Here is a 16,689-nt window from a genome sequence, read left to right as displayed (position 1 = left end):
CTTCAGGCATTTACAAATGAATGACTTCGAAAAAAGCACAACATTTAGATGTTACACAAAGACAATTAGTACATGAGGTGATATATCATTAAGATAAGCCGGGGCAATAAAATGGAGGTTATAGGGGTGATGACTTAGGAGGTAAGGGATCTGGAGTCAGTCTGATGGGGGATGTGACCATACAAAACAATACAAAAACTATAAACCAGGATCAATCTTCACAGACATACAATAAAACAGGAGGTGGATACACCCGTGGGAAAACACTTCTCTGGACCTGATCACAGTTTGGCAGATTTAAAAGTCCTAATACTAAAGGGTCATTTTAAAAATAGAGAGAATAATTTGGGAATTCAAGATGATGATAAAATTCCAGTCATTGACACAAGGCCTCAATCTAACACCTGGATTTATGAGCCACTACATGGACACACGTCACATCCCTCATCAGACTGACTCCCAGATGCCTTACCTCCTAAGTCATCACCCCTATAAGCTCAGTTTTATTGCCCCGGCTTATCTTAATGATGTATCACTTCATGCACTAATTGTCTTTGTGTAACATAATGTGCTTTTTTCGAAGTCATTTGTAAACAGCCTGAAGAAGGTGCCTGTGCGCTCTGAAAGCCGCATATAGAACTTTTATGGTTAGCCAATAAAGGTATCATACCTTCTATACTTTTGTCTTTTTTTGACACACAGGTATTTAACATTGCATATTGTTTCTGGCCAACACGGTACTACACTATTTTTTACTGTACTTAGCCATCTCTAGTAAGTGCTGGTATTGTTGCTGGGTTCCCTCCCCCCCCCAGCTGTCACTCGCTTTTGAGTTAACTGACCTTAATATTGGTTGCACACAAATAAGGAAGAGGAAAAAAAGCTGCCTCCTTTACGTAACCTGAAGTCCGCAGAGGTGTTTTTTTTTTTTCAAAAAAAAATATTTTTAAATATGGGTCGATGTGGCTTCTGAAATATATTCTATTAAGAGCCAAACGTATGGCTTTCTTTGGTTGTACAACAGCAGTCATGGGTTTACGTCTGTTAAATTCCTCCATTGCTTATTTAAATGTTTTCATTTTGATACAGTATCTTTGATGGCCCCGGTGTGCTGTTCTGAAGAGTCCTATTGGGAAAAGTGCATAATGGATGTCTGATCATTACTGCAATATTAATGGTTGTGTTTTTTTACCTTTCAGAGCAGCACTATTAGGGCTATCTGGGTCTTCAGGCCCAAGACACTCATTGGTTTATAATTCATTTGTTTGGGCACCTCCCACATGAGTCTAATCCTGTCCCTTACACTCAAGTGTAGGGACAGGGTTTGAGTAAGTATGCATGTTCATTTCATATAAAGCTGCACAGAGCTCTGCAGTTATGAGTTTATAGCTTTATTTTAGTTTTTGTTTTTACTACCCACATTGCTTTTGGTGTCCTGTACTAAAGCAAGGGTACACTGCATTGTTTTGTGCAGCTTGAGGCTAGGGCTGCATGGTGACTTTGGCCACGACACAAGTCGTGCGGCCAAAGATCGCTGTATGTCCCTGCATGCAATGCATCGCATGTAATCTAAAGCGATTGTGCCTGCTTTGTGACCTACAGGTTGCTGCTAGTCGCCCTGCGGAAACCTGTAGGATGCAACACGGCCACTTTAATTATGTGCGATGCACGCAGGGGCACACATCGATCTCTGTCCGCGACCGAAGTCGCCTTGTGGCCCTAGCCTTGGTCAACAGTTAAATAGTTTGTGGAGCTGACCAGCTTCATTGTGCTGTGCCCTCTACTTTTCCTTGCAGTCTGTTTTATATTGGCAGTTACAATGTACCGGTTTTAATACGCTCTGGAAAACCTGCCTCTTGTGTTAGATTTGCTTTAATCTTAATTTACACATGGAGCACTTGTTCTGCATTCTGCTGTACTGGTATGGGGTAGTACAAATGGCTTACAGGACTGGATAATGCAATTTTAACTTAACTTGTAAGGGTATGTGCACACGATAAGTGTCTTTTACGTCTGAAAAGACAGACTATTTTCAGGAGAAAACAGCTGCGTCGTTTCAGACGTAAAAGCTCCTCCTCGTATTATGCGAGGCGTCTTTGACGCTCGTAAATCTTGAGCTGCTCTTCATTGGCTTCAATGAAGAACGGCTCAAATTACGTTGCAAAGAAGTGTCCTGCACTTTGACGAGGGAGTCAATTTACGCGTCGTAGTTTGACAGCTGTCAAACGACGAAGCGTAAATGACAGGTTGTCTGCACAGTACGTTGGCAATCCCATTCAAATGAATGGGCAGATGTTTGCCGACCTATTGTAGCCCTATTTTCAGACTTAAAACGAGGCGTAATACGCCTCGTTTACGTCTGAAAATAGGTCGTGTGAACCCAGCCTTAGGCCTCATGCGCACGACCGTAAAAACACCCGTTATTGCGGGTTGTAATTACGACCCGCGATAACGGACCCATAGACTTCTGTTAGCCACGGGTACCTTCCCGTTTTCTCACGGGAAGGTGCCCGTGCTGTTAAAAAAAAAAATAGAACATGTTCTATTTTTTTATTTTACGAGCCGTGCTGCTATACTTTATAATGGGAGCACGGCTCGGAAAAGCGGCCGGCTACCCGTGGCCGGCCATGCTCGTAATTACGAACACGGTCGTGTGCATGAGGCCTTAGGTTTAGAGTGGTGGGGACATTGTTTAAATTATACAGCTTTATGAAGTATTGGGCGGGTTTTTCAGAGCTATCACAAGCTAGGTTACATTCTGTTTCACCCCCAAGTTAATATCACATGTATTGCCTTGATTGTTTGGATATGTATTGCTTTACTTGGATGCACATGAAAATCCCTTTATTTTAACATGCTTTGTCAAATTTATATGCCACAGGTTACAAAGTGAGAGCGTTGTTTACACTACAGTTCTAAAAAGTACCCACTCAGCCGGCAGCATAATGAAAAGTGGGACTCGATGTCTAAATGGAGAGGAAATGTCTAATTTTAACAGACTAATAGTTTAATTAGAATATAATGTCAATACAATAGAATGTGAATCTTGGATAGTAGAGTAACCCAGTTGTATGGTGCAAGGGTTAATTAAAATATAAACTTATTATAGATCTGTGATCTTGTAAGGTTTTAAGGGCCGAAATTCTTATAAACGTAACTTTTTTTTAAAATAAAGATGGAACTACTTGTATTAAAGGTGCAATGCTTATGATCTAAGTGTTCTAAGGTTGCCTGGGTAAACCGTAGAGGTATAGCTACAGACATCCCAATGTCCACATGTTATTGGTTCTAGCATCATAATGAAACCTTTCGCTCAAGCAATATAGGAAGCTTTACTTCGTGTTCTCCATGGCCCCTAGTGCCTTAATACCCTAGTTTAAGTTCTGGCATGAGTCCTCTCGACATTTTAAGTAAGTGGCAGTCATTTATGTCATTGGAATTTCAGTGATCTAAAATGTGATGTGTCACTTAAGCATTGCACGCTTAATACAGTCATTTAAGGTTTTAAAACTACAATGTTTAGAAGTGTATAAATGTAAAGAAAGGACTTAAAACTATACAAACATACTTAGAAGATTAGTGCTACGCTGAGACATGATTTGTACGGACATGTTAAGCCACTGCCGGCTCTGTACCCTTGAACCCCCTTCGTGGCCCAGAATGCTTTATGGCTCTTTAAAGGGAAAAGGCCTTCATTTCTTCACCTTTATTCTCCCAGCAGCGGTGGAGAGCGAGCTGGCTTCAGTAAGCCTGGTGGTAAGTTTTTGAGTATTACAAATGGGTAGTGTAACACAGAACAATGTCCCTTCCCTTTTTTTACTTTTTTTTTATTTATTTTTTTCCAACAAAATTTTTTTTGAATTTTTTTTTTGGTCACATTAAAACTATGGTGTAAAATGTCTTATGTGCAAAAGGGTCTGGCCGGCATTACTTAGGGGTATACATGGTTTATGTAGTTACACAACAGGAAACAACACAAATGGATATCTGATTGTGTGTAATGTGGGGAAACCGAAAATGACTGCACAACATTGGGTGTGAAAGCTACACACTTGGGCACACAAACTTTTTATAGACTCTTGGTTTTTAATGTTAAGGATACTTGGCACCACTTAAACGCTTGGTCTTTTACTGCTACCATACTACTTCAGTAGTAGGTAGCAAGCAGTAAGTGTGCAGAATTCTCATGGTTTGTGGTGTTTCATCCCTGTGAATGCGAAGGTATTAATAAAGTACCAATCTGCCAGAGATGGTTCTTATGCCCCTCCCCCATTTGTGTGCCCTTGAAGCCCCATACTTTGGTATTTTGTAGCTTTGTGATTGTTTGTGTAGTACAGGTTGCATTTTCTTAAGTGACTTATATATTTTTTTTTTGTTCTTTAATCTGCCAGGACTTCTGGATGACGGCCCTGAACTTGATTTTGGTAAGTACATTTTGAAAAAAAAATTAAATCACACAAGCACTTGTCTACCTTCTGAGAATCATAACTGGATGAAAAAAAGAACCTGTTAAATCTAACGTGCAGTGTTTTAAATATTTAAAAACATTTTTTTAAGGTTTTTGTAAAATCCTCAATAAATATTGTGTATTTAGTGCCCCCTATGGAGCCTGAAGAGGAACCGGAGAACAACACAATCTATATGCAGGGCCTGAATGATAATGTGACGGTTGAAGAGGTGGTAGACTTTTTCAAGCACTGTGGTGAAGTAAAGGTAAGAAGTGCTTACATGCCCAAATGTGTGTATCATCCATATATGCTAGTGTACCTGCTTATTTCAAACCTTGGGCATCAATATATGGTAGGTTCTCATTTTTCTGTTTTATAAAAATCTCTTGTTATGGTAGGGTCTCCACTAGATCTAGGAAATGAAGTGCCAAATTTTGCCTCCTTTCAAGCACAAGAGCATTGTGCAATTAGGAAAGTAGTGCGAGGTCTGGCACATGATGAAAAGTAAAAATGCAAGGCTGTTGGGATCACATAAAAAAAAAACAAGTGATTAAAATCCCGGGCAGCGAACGCTCAGCGTTCACTACTTTCCTCGGTTCCCTACCTGAGACGTAGATTCTTTTCCCGAGCACCGATGGACGATGGGATGTGGCGTTTCCGATTTGCATGAGTGGTGAGCGGACCAATTTTTCTTTGCCTTTTTCCATTGTGCAATTAGGGCTAGTTATGAATCCATATTATTCATTCCAGCGGCGTTCAGTGAGGTCAGGGCTGTCTGCACTATAGTTTTAAAACTTTAGCATGTCACCATTTAGAAAGAAATGGGAAAGGCAAATGTTTTGAAGCATTAAATTCCCTAAAAAGTTGAATAACTGTTTTTAGCTAATAGCTGTGGTCTTTGGAAACTGACACGCTTATTGTCACACGTCTCTAGCTGCTTAATGACTGCCGATAAGCCTTTTCACGGCGGTCATTAGTGGGCTTTATTCTACAGCGCCGCCATTCCACGGCGCTGCATCTGAATAAAGTAAACAGAGCAGGGAGCCGTCAAATCTCCCTGCTCTCAGCTGCCAGATGTAGCTGGGGGGCGTCCCTGCTCGACTGAGTCCGATCGATATTAGTATCGATCTCACCTGTTTAACCCTTCAGATGCGGTGCACAATAGCGGGAGAGTGGTTTTGGAGAGCGGGAGGGAGCTCCCCCTCATCCCACTGACATCCGGTGATAAGATCGCCGAGTGTCTGTCTCCGATGGCAGCCGGGGGCCTAATAAAGGTCCCCAGGTCTGCCTGTATTGAATGCCTGCTAGATCATGCCAGAGGCATGTCCTAGCAGATGCTTGTCCATTTTAAACGTACAGGCAGTAATACACTGCAATGCAAAAGTATTGCAGTGTATTATAATGGCGATCGGAAAGTATTGCAGTGTATTATAATGGCGATGGGATGATCGCATATTAAAGTCCCCTAGTAGGACTAGTAAAAAAGTAAAAAAAAAGTTGAATAAAGTTAATGAAAAACACACTTTTTCCCCTTACAAAATGCTTTACTAATTAAAAAAAAAAAAACACAATAAAGCAAAAAAGTTACACATATTTGGTATCGCCGCATCCGTAACGACCCCGACTATAAAGCTATTACACTTATTTAAAGAGGCTCTGTCACTAGATTCTCAAATCCCTATCTCCTATTGTATGTGATCGACGCTGCAATGTAGATAACAGTAACGTTTTGTTTTGTTTTTTTAAAACGATCATTTTTGGCCAAGTTATGAGCAATTTTATATTTATGCAAATGAGCCTTTCTAATGGACAACTGGGCGTGTGTTGTGTTTGTAACATCTGGGCGTGTTTACTTGTTTTACTAGCTGGGCGTTGTGAATAGAAGTGTATGTCGGCATCGTATGTCGGCATCGTATGTCGGCATCGTATGTCGGCATCGTATGTCGGCATCGTATGTCGGCATCGTATGTCGGCATCGTATGTCGGCATCGTATGTCGGCATCGTATGTCGGCATCGTATGTCGGCATCGTATGTCGGCATCGTATGTCGGCATCGTATGTCGGCATCGTATGTCGGCATCGTATGTCGGCATCGTATGTCGGCATCATACACTTCTATTCACAACGCCCAGCTAGTAAAACAAGTAAACACGCCCAGATGTTACAAACACAACACACGCCCAGTTGTCCATTAGAAAGGCTCATTTGCATAAATATAAAATTGCTCATAACTTGTCCAAAAATGATCGTTTAAAAAAAACAAAAAACGTTACTATTATCTACATTGCAGCGCCGATCACATGCAATAGGAGATAGGGATTTGATAATCTGGTGACAGAGCCTCTTTAACCCGCACCGTGTACGCCGTAAAAAATAAAATAAACTATGGAAAAATTGCTGTTTTCTGTGAATTCTGACTTTAAAAAAAAAAAAATGTGATAAAAAGTGATCAAAAAGTCACATCTACTGTCAAATGGTACCAATAAAAACGACAAGTCTTCCCGCAAAAAAAAAAAAGCCCTCATACAACTGCATCGGCGGAACAATAAAATAGTTATGGCTCTTCAAATATGGAGACGCAAGAACAAATAATTTTGAAAAAAAAAGCGTTTTTGCTGTGTAAGTAGTAAAACATACAAAATCTATACAAATTTGGTATCTTTGCAATCGTAACAACCCGCTAAAGTTATTGTGTTATTTATACCACACGGTAAACGATGTAGATTTAGGGCGCAAAAAAAACATTTCAGGTTTTCTTCTTTCCCCCCCCCCCACTAAAAGTTAATGAATAAATTATATGTACCCCAAAATGGTGCTATTAAAAAGTTTAACTTGTCCCGCAAAAAACAAGACCTTATACAGCTATGTCGACGCAAAAATAAAAAAGTTATAGCTCTTGGAATGTGACGATGGAAAAACGTAAAAAATGGCTTGGTCATTAAGGCCCAGAATGCAAGCAGGGGGTAGGGGGTTAAACTCCAATAATGCAGAGGTTTGTTTTTTTCAATCATGAGTACTGCGCAGTGCCTAGTATAAAGGCTGCACTTCTTTAAAATGCCAGAATAAGCTTTGTGCAGATATTTTAATATTTTAAGATTTCAATGCTGAAGCTGTCAGAATTGGGGGTGTAGCTCTGGTTACAGGAGAAGTAAAATGTTTGTGGCTTAAAGGAGTTGTCCAGTATTTTTATTTGTAGAGTAGGAAATATAGCTTTAGGCGGAATTCACACGACAGGGATTCCCGGCCGGGTGCCGGCCGTTCATAAATCGGCCGGCACCCGGCTGCATTAGGAATAATAGACCCCTAATGGGGCTATTCACACGACCGATTTTTTGACGGCCGGGAAAACCGCCCGTCAAAAAATAGGACATGCTCTATTTTCAGCCGGGTGCCCGGCCGCCCGGCTCCCATAGAAGTCTATGGGGCCGGGTAATACACGGCCATAACCGGAATGTGTTCCGAGTGATGGCCGGGTCTACCGTCGCTCGCGCACTCTCTCTCCTCCTCCTCACAGTGCAGAGTGCATGTGAGGAGGAGGATCTTTTATTGCTCGCTGTAGGAGTCGGAAACCCCAATCCCCGGCTGGGGATTGGGGATTCCGCTACAGGAGAAGTGAGTGACTACACTGTCCATATATGGACACAGCGAAGTCACGCACTTCTGCAGCGGAATCCCCGACTCTATGGCCGGGGATGCCGCTACAGGAGAAGTGAGTGACTACACTGTCCATATATGGACACAGCGAAGTGACTCACTTCTGCAGCGGAATCCCCGACTCTATGGCCGGGGATTCCGCTACAGGAGAAGTGAGTGACTACACTGTCCATATATGGACACAGCGAAGTCACTCACTTCTGCAGCGAAATCCCCGACTCTATGGCCGGGGATTCCGCTACAGGAGAAGTGAGTGACTACACTGTCCATATATGGACACAGTGACGTCACTCACTTCTGAAGCGGAATTCCCGACCTGTGGCAGGGAATTCCTCTTCAGGAGAAGTCAGTGACTACACTGTCCATATATGGACATTGAAGTCAGTGACTTCTCCTGGAAGGGGGGGGGGGGGATGGGTGCAACCTACAGGGGACTGTGTGGCATCACCTACAGGGGGCAGGGTGGCATCACCTACAGGGGGCAGGGTGGCATCACCTACAGGGGGCAGGGTGGCATCACCTACAGGGGGCAGGGTGGCATCCCCTACAGGGGGCAGGGTGGCATCCCCTACAGGGGGCAGGGTGGGTGGCATCGCCTACAGGGGGCAGGGTGGGTGGCATCGCCTACAGGGGGCAGGGTGGGTGGCATCGCCTACAGGGGGCAGGGTGGGTGGCATCGCCTACAGGGGGCAGGGTGGGTGGCATCGCCTACAGGGGGCTGGGTGGCATCGCCTGCAGGGGGCTGGGTGGCATCGCCTGCAGGGGGCTGGGTGGCATCGCCTGCAGGGGGCTGGGTGGCATCGCCTGCAGGGGGCTGGGTGGCATCACCTGCAGGGGGCTGGGTGGCATTACCTGCAGGGGGCTGTGTGGCATTATCTACAAAGGGCTGTGTGTGGCAACAAATTTAAATGAAATTCATCCGATTTTAAAACGGACAGGGAAAAAAACGGATGCAAATCGGGTCCAAATCGGCCGGAATAAACGGCAACTCGGAACGGAATCGGAACGGATGCAAATCGGATGCAAACCGGCCGGGAAAATCGGCCAAAAACGGCCGATTTTCCCGGCCGACACTCGGACCCTGTCGTGTGAATGAGGCCTTAATGTGTAAGAAATTTTGTTTACATACCCTTCTTAGAGTCTGTTCACATCTGCATTGGAGGCTCCGTTAAGGGCCTCCATCACAGAGATTAGTGGAAACAATAGCTCTATTTCTTGTAAAACCACGGACATCCTGGCAGAAAACCGACGAAACCTATTCATCAATGGATTACGTCAGCTGCTGGTTGTGTCCATGGTGCGAAAGAACGGTCTTATGGTTTTCCGTGGTCTGCTCCTCTGATGGCACAGATGTATGTGTGAGCATAGCCTAATATGAGTGCAGGAGGGACTTGTCTCTTCACAGCACAAATATTAGTCCTGTGTAATGTAACCATAGGATAACTGAATGCAACTAAACATGGTGTCAGTCATGTGACCACACACACTCGCACACTGTTTTTAGCCTGTTAGATACCAGGACAGTGTTACCGGAATGCCAGTGGTCACGTGTGAATGACTGATGCCAACTTTAGGCCTCTTAATTATCCTATAGATTTATTACTATGGACTTTGAATTAACCGTGCTACATTTTTATTTGCCTTCGACATTTTAGAACTCTGAGGGCTGGCTCACACATACGCTTGCCATTTTGTTCTGCTCAGACAGGATCAGAACAAGGGTTTAATGAAGCACCAGTTCTGTTGCACCGCGGCCACCCCCGGCATTGACTTTAATGGCTACCCTTTTATGGGCTGTTCGTGGTTTTACTGGAAACAATAGTGCAGCATTCTGCACTATGGCTTCCAAATCTGCGCCACCTAAGTGAGCCTAATGCTGATGTGAACAGGCTCTTAGGCTGGATTTACACATGGAATTTTTGTGCTGTAGGTTCTGCCGGCATCCATCCCCCCCCCCCCCCCCCCCAATGGTATTTTTCTGTGGATATGCCAGAAGTATAAGATTTAAGTGCCTTTTTTTTTTTTTTTTTCTTTCAGTTATGGTTTGTCTTTGTTTATTACTTTTATGTCCCTTTTATAGATAAACAAAAGAACAGGGCAGCCTTTAGTAAACCTATTTACAGACAAGGAGACTGGTAAACCAAAGGGTGATGGAACGGTTTCTTTTGAGGATCCACCTTCAGCAAAAACTGCTGTGGAGCTCTGTGATGGTTAGTTTTCACTATCTTGATGTTCAAATGCCAATACAAATTCTTTACTGTATAAACAATGGTAAAAATGTGACGATATGTTCTTAACTTTAAAAAGCTTTTTCAATTTTCAACATTTGTCTTATCTTGAAATATGCCTGATGGGTAAGGTTACCAGCTCTCGCAGCCTCATTTATTAGACCAGGGTTCCTGTGAACCTAGTCACACCGTCACTATTGACTTCTTTAGGAACATCAGCCAGTGTAAATACGTAAGCGGTTATGGTGGGGGGGGGGGGTCACTGCATCCCCATTTTTACGATGGGAGGATCCCTGAGGTGGTACCCTTACTTATTAGCCATTTATGAGATATATAACCCTTTAAAGCGTACTTCCAGTGATGTCGGTAATTACCAGAAATGTAAATGTAGCGAGAGAAATGCAGACTGTCGATCTAGAGCTTTGTACAGTTGCCTTGACGACAGAACAGCCTAATCTGTCTCCATCCATACATTTTAAGCCCTGTTACCACAGTTTTTTTGCAGCCAGATAAAATTCCAGAAGGAATTCGGAGGCAGATTTTTTTTAAGTCAGATTTTGACCTGCGTGCGGGCAAAAATGTGCAGTGAAAAAACGCTCTGAATCAAGCACCGCAGGTTTTTTCTGCCCCTCATTAATTTCAATGTGTGGTCAGAGGTGGAGACTGCGGCAAGAAAGGACAAGCTACGTTTTTTTTTTGTTTTTTTTTTATTCTTGCAAGTGGTTACAAGCCACCCGTGGAAAAAAAAACGCCTCTGCCTTCCACTGAAAACTAGGGGTGATTTTTGGCAGTTTTTTTTTTTTTTCCTGCACGGATTCCAAAGCGGCTGTCGCCAAAAAACTGTGTGAGCAGGGCCTTATTCTTCTGGCGGGAGCCTAGAATGTTGACAATGCTGGAGCTGCTTTAACAGGATTAAAGTGTACTCAAGGCCAAAATAAAGTTTACCTGAATGCCCTAATTTCAGAGAATACCTACTGTTCTCCAGTAGGCTGTAGCTGGAACCTGTGCTGCCTATGACAACCGAGCCACAGTGACATGAGCTTTACTGAACAATCCGCATAGAAAATACTACAACTCTTATCTGCAGTTGTAGTATTTCCTATACTGTCTGCAATGTGGCTCATGCCAGTGCTGCTTGGTAGTTGTCAAGGTTAGAAAAGGCTCTAGCTGTGGTTTAGTAAACGACTGGGAAGTCTCTGGAATGACAGCATTCAGGTAAGTAAAACATTTTGGAAAATGTTTTGGTGCGTTTGTGTGGCCTACATCTTAATTCCAAGAGTTTGGTTTTTTTCCCCTGTTATACTTCATTCACCTATACTTTAGACTTTGAAGACTTCAAAATAGGCTATGTAACAGCTGTTTCCGGAGATCATAGATAGGGAGACAAAATGCCCCATGGGGCTTATAGTAATTGCCCTCAATCTTGGGAGTCTCGGTACAGGTGTTCTTTATGCGATCTGCTGTTTTTAAAAACTTGCATGAGTCTAATGTTTTGTGTTTTGATTTTTGAATTAAGGTAAAGAATTTCAGGGGAACAAACTGAAAGTGTCCATGGCCCGCAAGAAGTCCCTTGGTAGCATGAGAGGCGGATTGTTGCCCCGTGATGGTCGTGGTCAGCCCCCTCTCCTTAGAGGTGGTAGGTTTGGTTTGTTGGCTTATGATTGTTTGTCACGGTCTTCTAATTCAATTCCACAAATGCAATATTTGATCTCCGGCTGCTTTCTGTGGCTAATCAGCATCTTTAACCTGTAGGTCCCATGGGGCGGATGGGTGGCAGAGGTGGTGAGCGTGGTGGATTCATGCCCAGAGGGCCACGGGCACCACGTGGTAGTCCAGTTGGAGGCCCCAATGTACAGCACAGAGCTGGAGACTGGCAGTGTCCCAACCCGTAAGTCTTTTTTTTTTTTTATTTGTATAATATATATTCCCCCTCCCACATCTTCATCCAATTGTCAATACTTCTTCTTTTTTTAATTTTTTTAGGGGATGTGGAAACCAGAATTTTGCTTGGCGAACAGAGTGCAATCAGTGCAAGGCACCTAAACCTGAAGGCTTCATTCCTCCTCCATTCCCACCCCCAGGTAGTCTGACTCTTGGTTGGTTGTAAGAATGTCAGTCTAGAGACGAAGGACAAATCTTTTCTAAAAACCATTTTAATCCCTTCACAACTGCCATGCCGATATATACGTTCCAACTGCCGATGCCCCGTGCAGTTGCCACGTGTATAAGCCTTGAACGGGGTTTAATGAGTGCAGTGCTGCTTCAGTGTGAGCTGCACTCTTATGTCTGCCGGGGCTTTAAGAGCCCTGGACTACACCACCCACTGTAGAAAGCGCCACACACAACCAACCCCCTGTAGATAGCGCAAAACCCCCTGCAGATAGCGCTATCTAAGCTCCCTCTAGGAGCGCCCGATTGTCTCTCCATCCTGCTGTAATTGGTGCCCCCCCTGTAGATAGCACCACCTAAGCACCCACTAGGAGCAGAATCCCCAGTGTCAGATCGCACTGTGCTTAGGATTCCGCTTCTAGAGAGAGCCCCTGATGTCGCTGTCCAGTCAGGGGCTCTATCTAGGAGCAGAGTCCCCGGCCGACACTCTGACTGGGGATTCTGCTACTGGAGAAGGCCCTGGCATTACTATCCACATATGGACAGTGATGTCAGGGGCTCCCTCTAGGGGCGGAGTTCCCAGCTAGATGGATTTCGCTCCTACATTGAGCTACAGTGGTGCTATTTACAGGAAGGGGGTGGCGCTATTTACATGGGCACTACCTACAGGGGACACTGTGGCGCTATCTTATCTGCAGTTCGAACTGTGGCACTATTTAGTGGGCGCTGGCACTATCTACAGTGGTATTGCATCACTATCTAAATGGGCACTGGTGTTTTCAGATGGCTGCGACAAAAAAAAACCCTAATTAAATTCATAAATTTTTAACATCCACGAGAAATGGTTGGCAAATGTCGGCGAGAAACTGTCCTGGTCAGGAAATGGATTAAAATTTTGGTACACTGTCTGCTCATAATAAAAATTAAAAATATGGAATTAAACTAATCTAGACAATGAAAGCCTCATAAGTCTTGTAAAAAAAAAGTAAAGGTAGTTGTGATATTCAAAGCGGTTGCACAGATATTATTAGTATTTTGGTCTTTGCAACTTTTCTAAAACTTCTATTTTGTAAATGGTCTCCTGGCAACTCGTTGGCAGTTCGGCAGACAAGTACAAGACTGATCTTTCGCGAGAGATCAGTCTAGTCCTTGTCTGCCGAGAGCTGAAGAGAGTGCGCGCACGCTCTCCAACTCTTGCTGTGACATGGTCCGTAGCAGATTGGGCAGTCACAGCCATGTTATACCCCCCCCCCCCCTTGCCATTACACGCCCCATTGACCGTTCAGGGGGTTATTTAAATACCAGGCGCCAAATATAACGGAGGAGGGTAGAATAAAAAAAAATGTAAAGTGCCCCCCGGGTTTGTGCAGCCCTGCCCATTACGTGCTGCACATGTATGGGCAGGTGAAAGGTTCTCTTTAAAGCATGAATGTGGAGGTTTTAACCAACTCCAGAAGTCCATTTGTGAGTGCCAAAGTCAACCTCCTATCGAATTTAGAGTTCTCATTGGGTTGGGGAATGCTGTGCCACCCAGCTGACAAATTGGCAAAGGTAAAGGTCTCTCTGCCAATGCATTTCTGAGATATTGCTTAAAATGATTTGCAGAAGGCTACAGACGACTTCCCTCACATTACATCTACCAAAAATCCAGCTTGTAGGAGAATCAAGTTTTTTGTGTGATCCTGTTCATTTTAAAAGGCGCCCAGGAACGTTTACCAAATATTCTTATCAAATTTGAAAAATGCCAAGTAAAAGTAGGTGGTCTCCCAGGAAATGTAGTTGAGGCCAAATTTATGACGTGAAGACAGGATAAATGGCACTAAAAATATAAATCTACACCTGCTCATAGAATTAATTTGGTGCAAGCCTCCCCAACTTCCACAAGGTATGCTTTTTAAATAGTAAGTTAACAGCAGACGTTTGACAGCACTCTTCAACAGCGCCTATGTTTTTAGAAAAGTTAATGAATGAAAATTTTGATTACCAAAGGTAGTCCTAGAAACTATTCTAATAAACCGTTTCCCATAGCATGTCTACCAATAAAAGTGGTCTGATGTGGATGTTGTGGGTAACACTATATTTTTCATTTTTGAAGGACAATGTATTTGCTACATTTGTTATGCTTTAGTAGTTTGTTTTACTCTTCCCCCCCCCCCCCCCTTCAACTTCAGGTGGTGAACGAGGTAGAGGAGGCCCGGGTATGAGGGGAGGCAGAGGACTTATGGACCGTGGTGGCCCTGGGATGTTCAGAGGTGGTCGTGGAGGAGACAGAGGTGGCTTTAGAGGCCGTGGAATGGACAGAGGATTTGGTGGTGGAAGGAGAGGTGGCCCACCTGGACCTCCAGGGCCTCTTTTGGAATCTATGGGAGGAAGAGGAGGCGGTGGTAGACGTGGTGGTCCAGGCAAGTTGGACAAGTAAGTTTAAAGGAAATATATATTCATTTTCTTTCTTTCTATCTTTTTTTTAAATGTTTATTTTTTATTTTTTATAAATAATATATATATATATATTTTTGTCTCCACTAGGAGTGATCACCGCCAGGAGCGCAGGGACAGACCCTACTAGCAGTTTAAAGCCTCCTTTACTACCAGATTTATTTTTTAAGCCAGAAATGTTTTAAATTTATAATTCCATATTTATAATGCTAGCATGGAGTCCTTCCATTGTTACATTATGACTATACTTTGTCTGTAGTATTCACAATTTGTGGAGATATTAAAATGGAAGTTTAATGGTAGTACCAATGGTTTTTTTTTGTTTTATATTTTTCCTAAAACCCCATAATTCCAGGCTCTCTGTCTGTAAAATGTACTAAGTTTTACAGAAGTGGTTTTGTCAGCATGTACAACTGTGATGAAATAAGGTTGGAGAGTGTGTGGTTATGACTTTCTTGTGACAATATTATCTCTAATACTTTTCAGCTTGTTCCAGCATACTTGGCCCATTTTTGTGGGCCACTATCAGGCTTGTTTCTCCTTTCAAGCATTTGATCAGATCAGGGTTTTAGTATGATTGATACATATTTGCTTTTTTTTTTTTTTTTCTGCAGGAATTATTTGGGGGGAGGGGGGGAATGTCGTGAATTTTATACTTTGGCTTGTACCGGTTGTTGACTCCCACATTACAATAATAAAATTGTAAACTGATTTCTGATCTATGGTTTTGGTCTTGGTTGAATAAACCACCACACGTGATATGGGGCCAAAATTACCAGTTCATGGTTGTGTTTTTTTTATTTTACCTTTTTTAAATTGTTACATTAAAAAAAAACACTAGGACAGCAGTTGTTTTTAGTGTAAATTATTTTTTCAGTTGTCTTTGAAGAATGGTTCGAAATAACCCCAGTCATTTTGTTCTTTACTAACTGATTAACTAAAGAAGCCTAATCCCTTTTAATCCTAAAGGATTCCAGGAATGCTCATTTAACACACGTCAGAATTAAGAGACTAAGTAAGTTAAAACGTAAAATGTCAATACGCCTTTTCTTGTTTATTGAGATTTAGACACAAAAAGATGGCATGAGTCATTCTAACCTAACACAAGAGTGGATAGAAAAGTTTGAACACCTTAGATGTGGAGGTCAGGATCGGGAACCCTCCTTTCGACTAGGGAGCATACCGAAGCAGTTCTCGCTACCCCTTTGTCGAAGATGCAACCCGTGTGCCTGTGGTACCTTGAGACTACTGCTGGATGGAGTGAAGCACTTCTGCCGGTGTTTCTACCCACGTCTGGTTTGAGCCAGGTGGCCAACAACCGGCGGACGTGGTGTCTGACGACCGTGCAGATGGAAGTGACGTCGCAAGTGGGGACTGCATCGGGAAAGTGGAGCAGGTAAAAGATTGGCGTGTTCAGTACAGATTACCACGTGCATCCTATTCTGTGTTTCCCGGTATGTCTGTTCCTGGCGCCGTAATTATTCTAGCTGGGTCTCGCGCTCTCCTTCATTAGGTTGAGAAAGAGGAATTCCAAAAAATGCGCTACATGCTCCAAGAAGCTGGCAGACGCATACCAAAAACAGTTATGGTCATTCATTAATAAACTAATCAAAGATGAACAACCTTCCCTTGTGGATGACTTGTGTTCTATGATTAGATAGGAAGTACAATCCTCCCTATCTATACGGCCACGCCTCCCCCGTATAAGAAGAAATTAGTGAACGAAACCTCATCCGATTCGGAAACTGAAGGAGCCTCTTTTAAAGATCCAAAGGACATAGATTAATTGGGGCCACTAGATCCTGAAGGAGATC

General features: G+C 43.2%; 1 protein-coding gene across 3 annotated transcripts in view; it reads left to right on the top strand.

The window, feature by feature from the left end:
- EWSR1 (EWS RNA binding protein 1) overlaps positions 1-15,586 on the top strand; it is a 52,200-nt gene extending 36,614 nt beyond the window's left edge. Inside the window, exons 9-17 of one of the 3 annotated variants that reach the window (XM_075829989.1) lie at positions 3,722-3,756; positions 4,392-4,424; positions 4,595-4,713; positions 10,183-10,312; positions 11,847-11,966; positions 12,083-12,218; positions 12,314-12,411; positions 14,611-14,854; positions 14,966-15,586. In XM_075829989.1, the coding sequence (XP_075686104.1) occupies positions 3,722-3,756; positions 4,392-4,424; positions 4,595-4,713; positions 10,183-10,312; positions 11,847-11,966; positions 12,083-12,218; positions 12,314-12,411; positions 14,611-14,854; positions 14,966-15,005 (955 nt within the window). In that variant the 3' untranslated portion in view covers positions 15,006-15,586. Of the gene's footprint in view, positions 1-3,718; positions 3,757-4,391; positions 4,425-4,594; positions 4,718-10,182; positions 10,313-11,846; positions 11,967-12,082; positions 12,219-12,313; positions 12,412-14,610; positions 14,855-14,965 lie in introns of those variants that run through there. The other 2 variants (XM_075829980.1, XM_075829998.1) reach the window with 2 other exon arrangements.
- Positions 15,587-16,689: the final 1,103 nt, after the last annotated feature.

This window comes from Rhinoderma darwinii, chromosome 1 (genome assembly GCF_050947455.1).
Source record: "Rhinoderma darwinii isolate aRhiDar2 chromosome 1, aRhiDar2.hap1, whole genome shotgun sequence".
NCBI lineage: Eukaryota > Metazoa > Chordata > Amphibia > Anura > Rhinodermatidae > Rhinoderma > Rhinoderma darwinii.
Note: the sequence above shows the minus strand (reverse complement) of the source record. Positions and strands in the feature narration are given on the sequence as shown.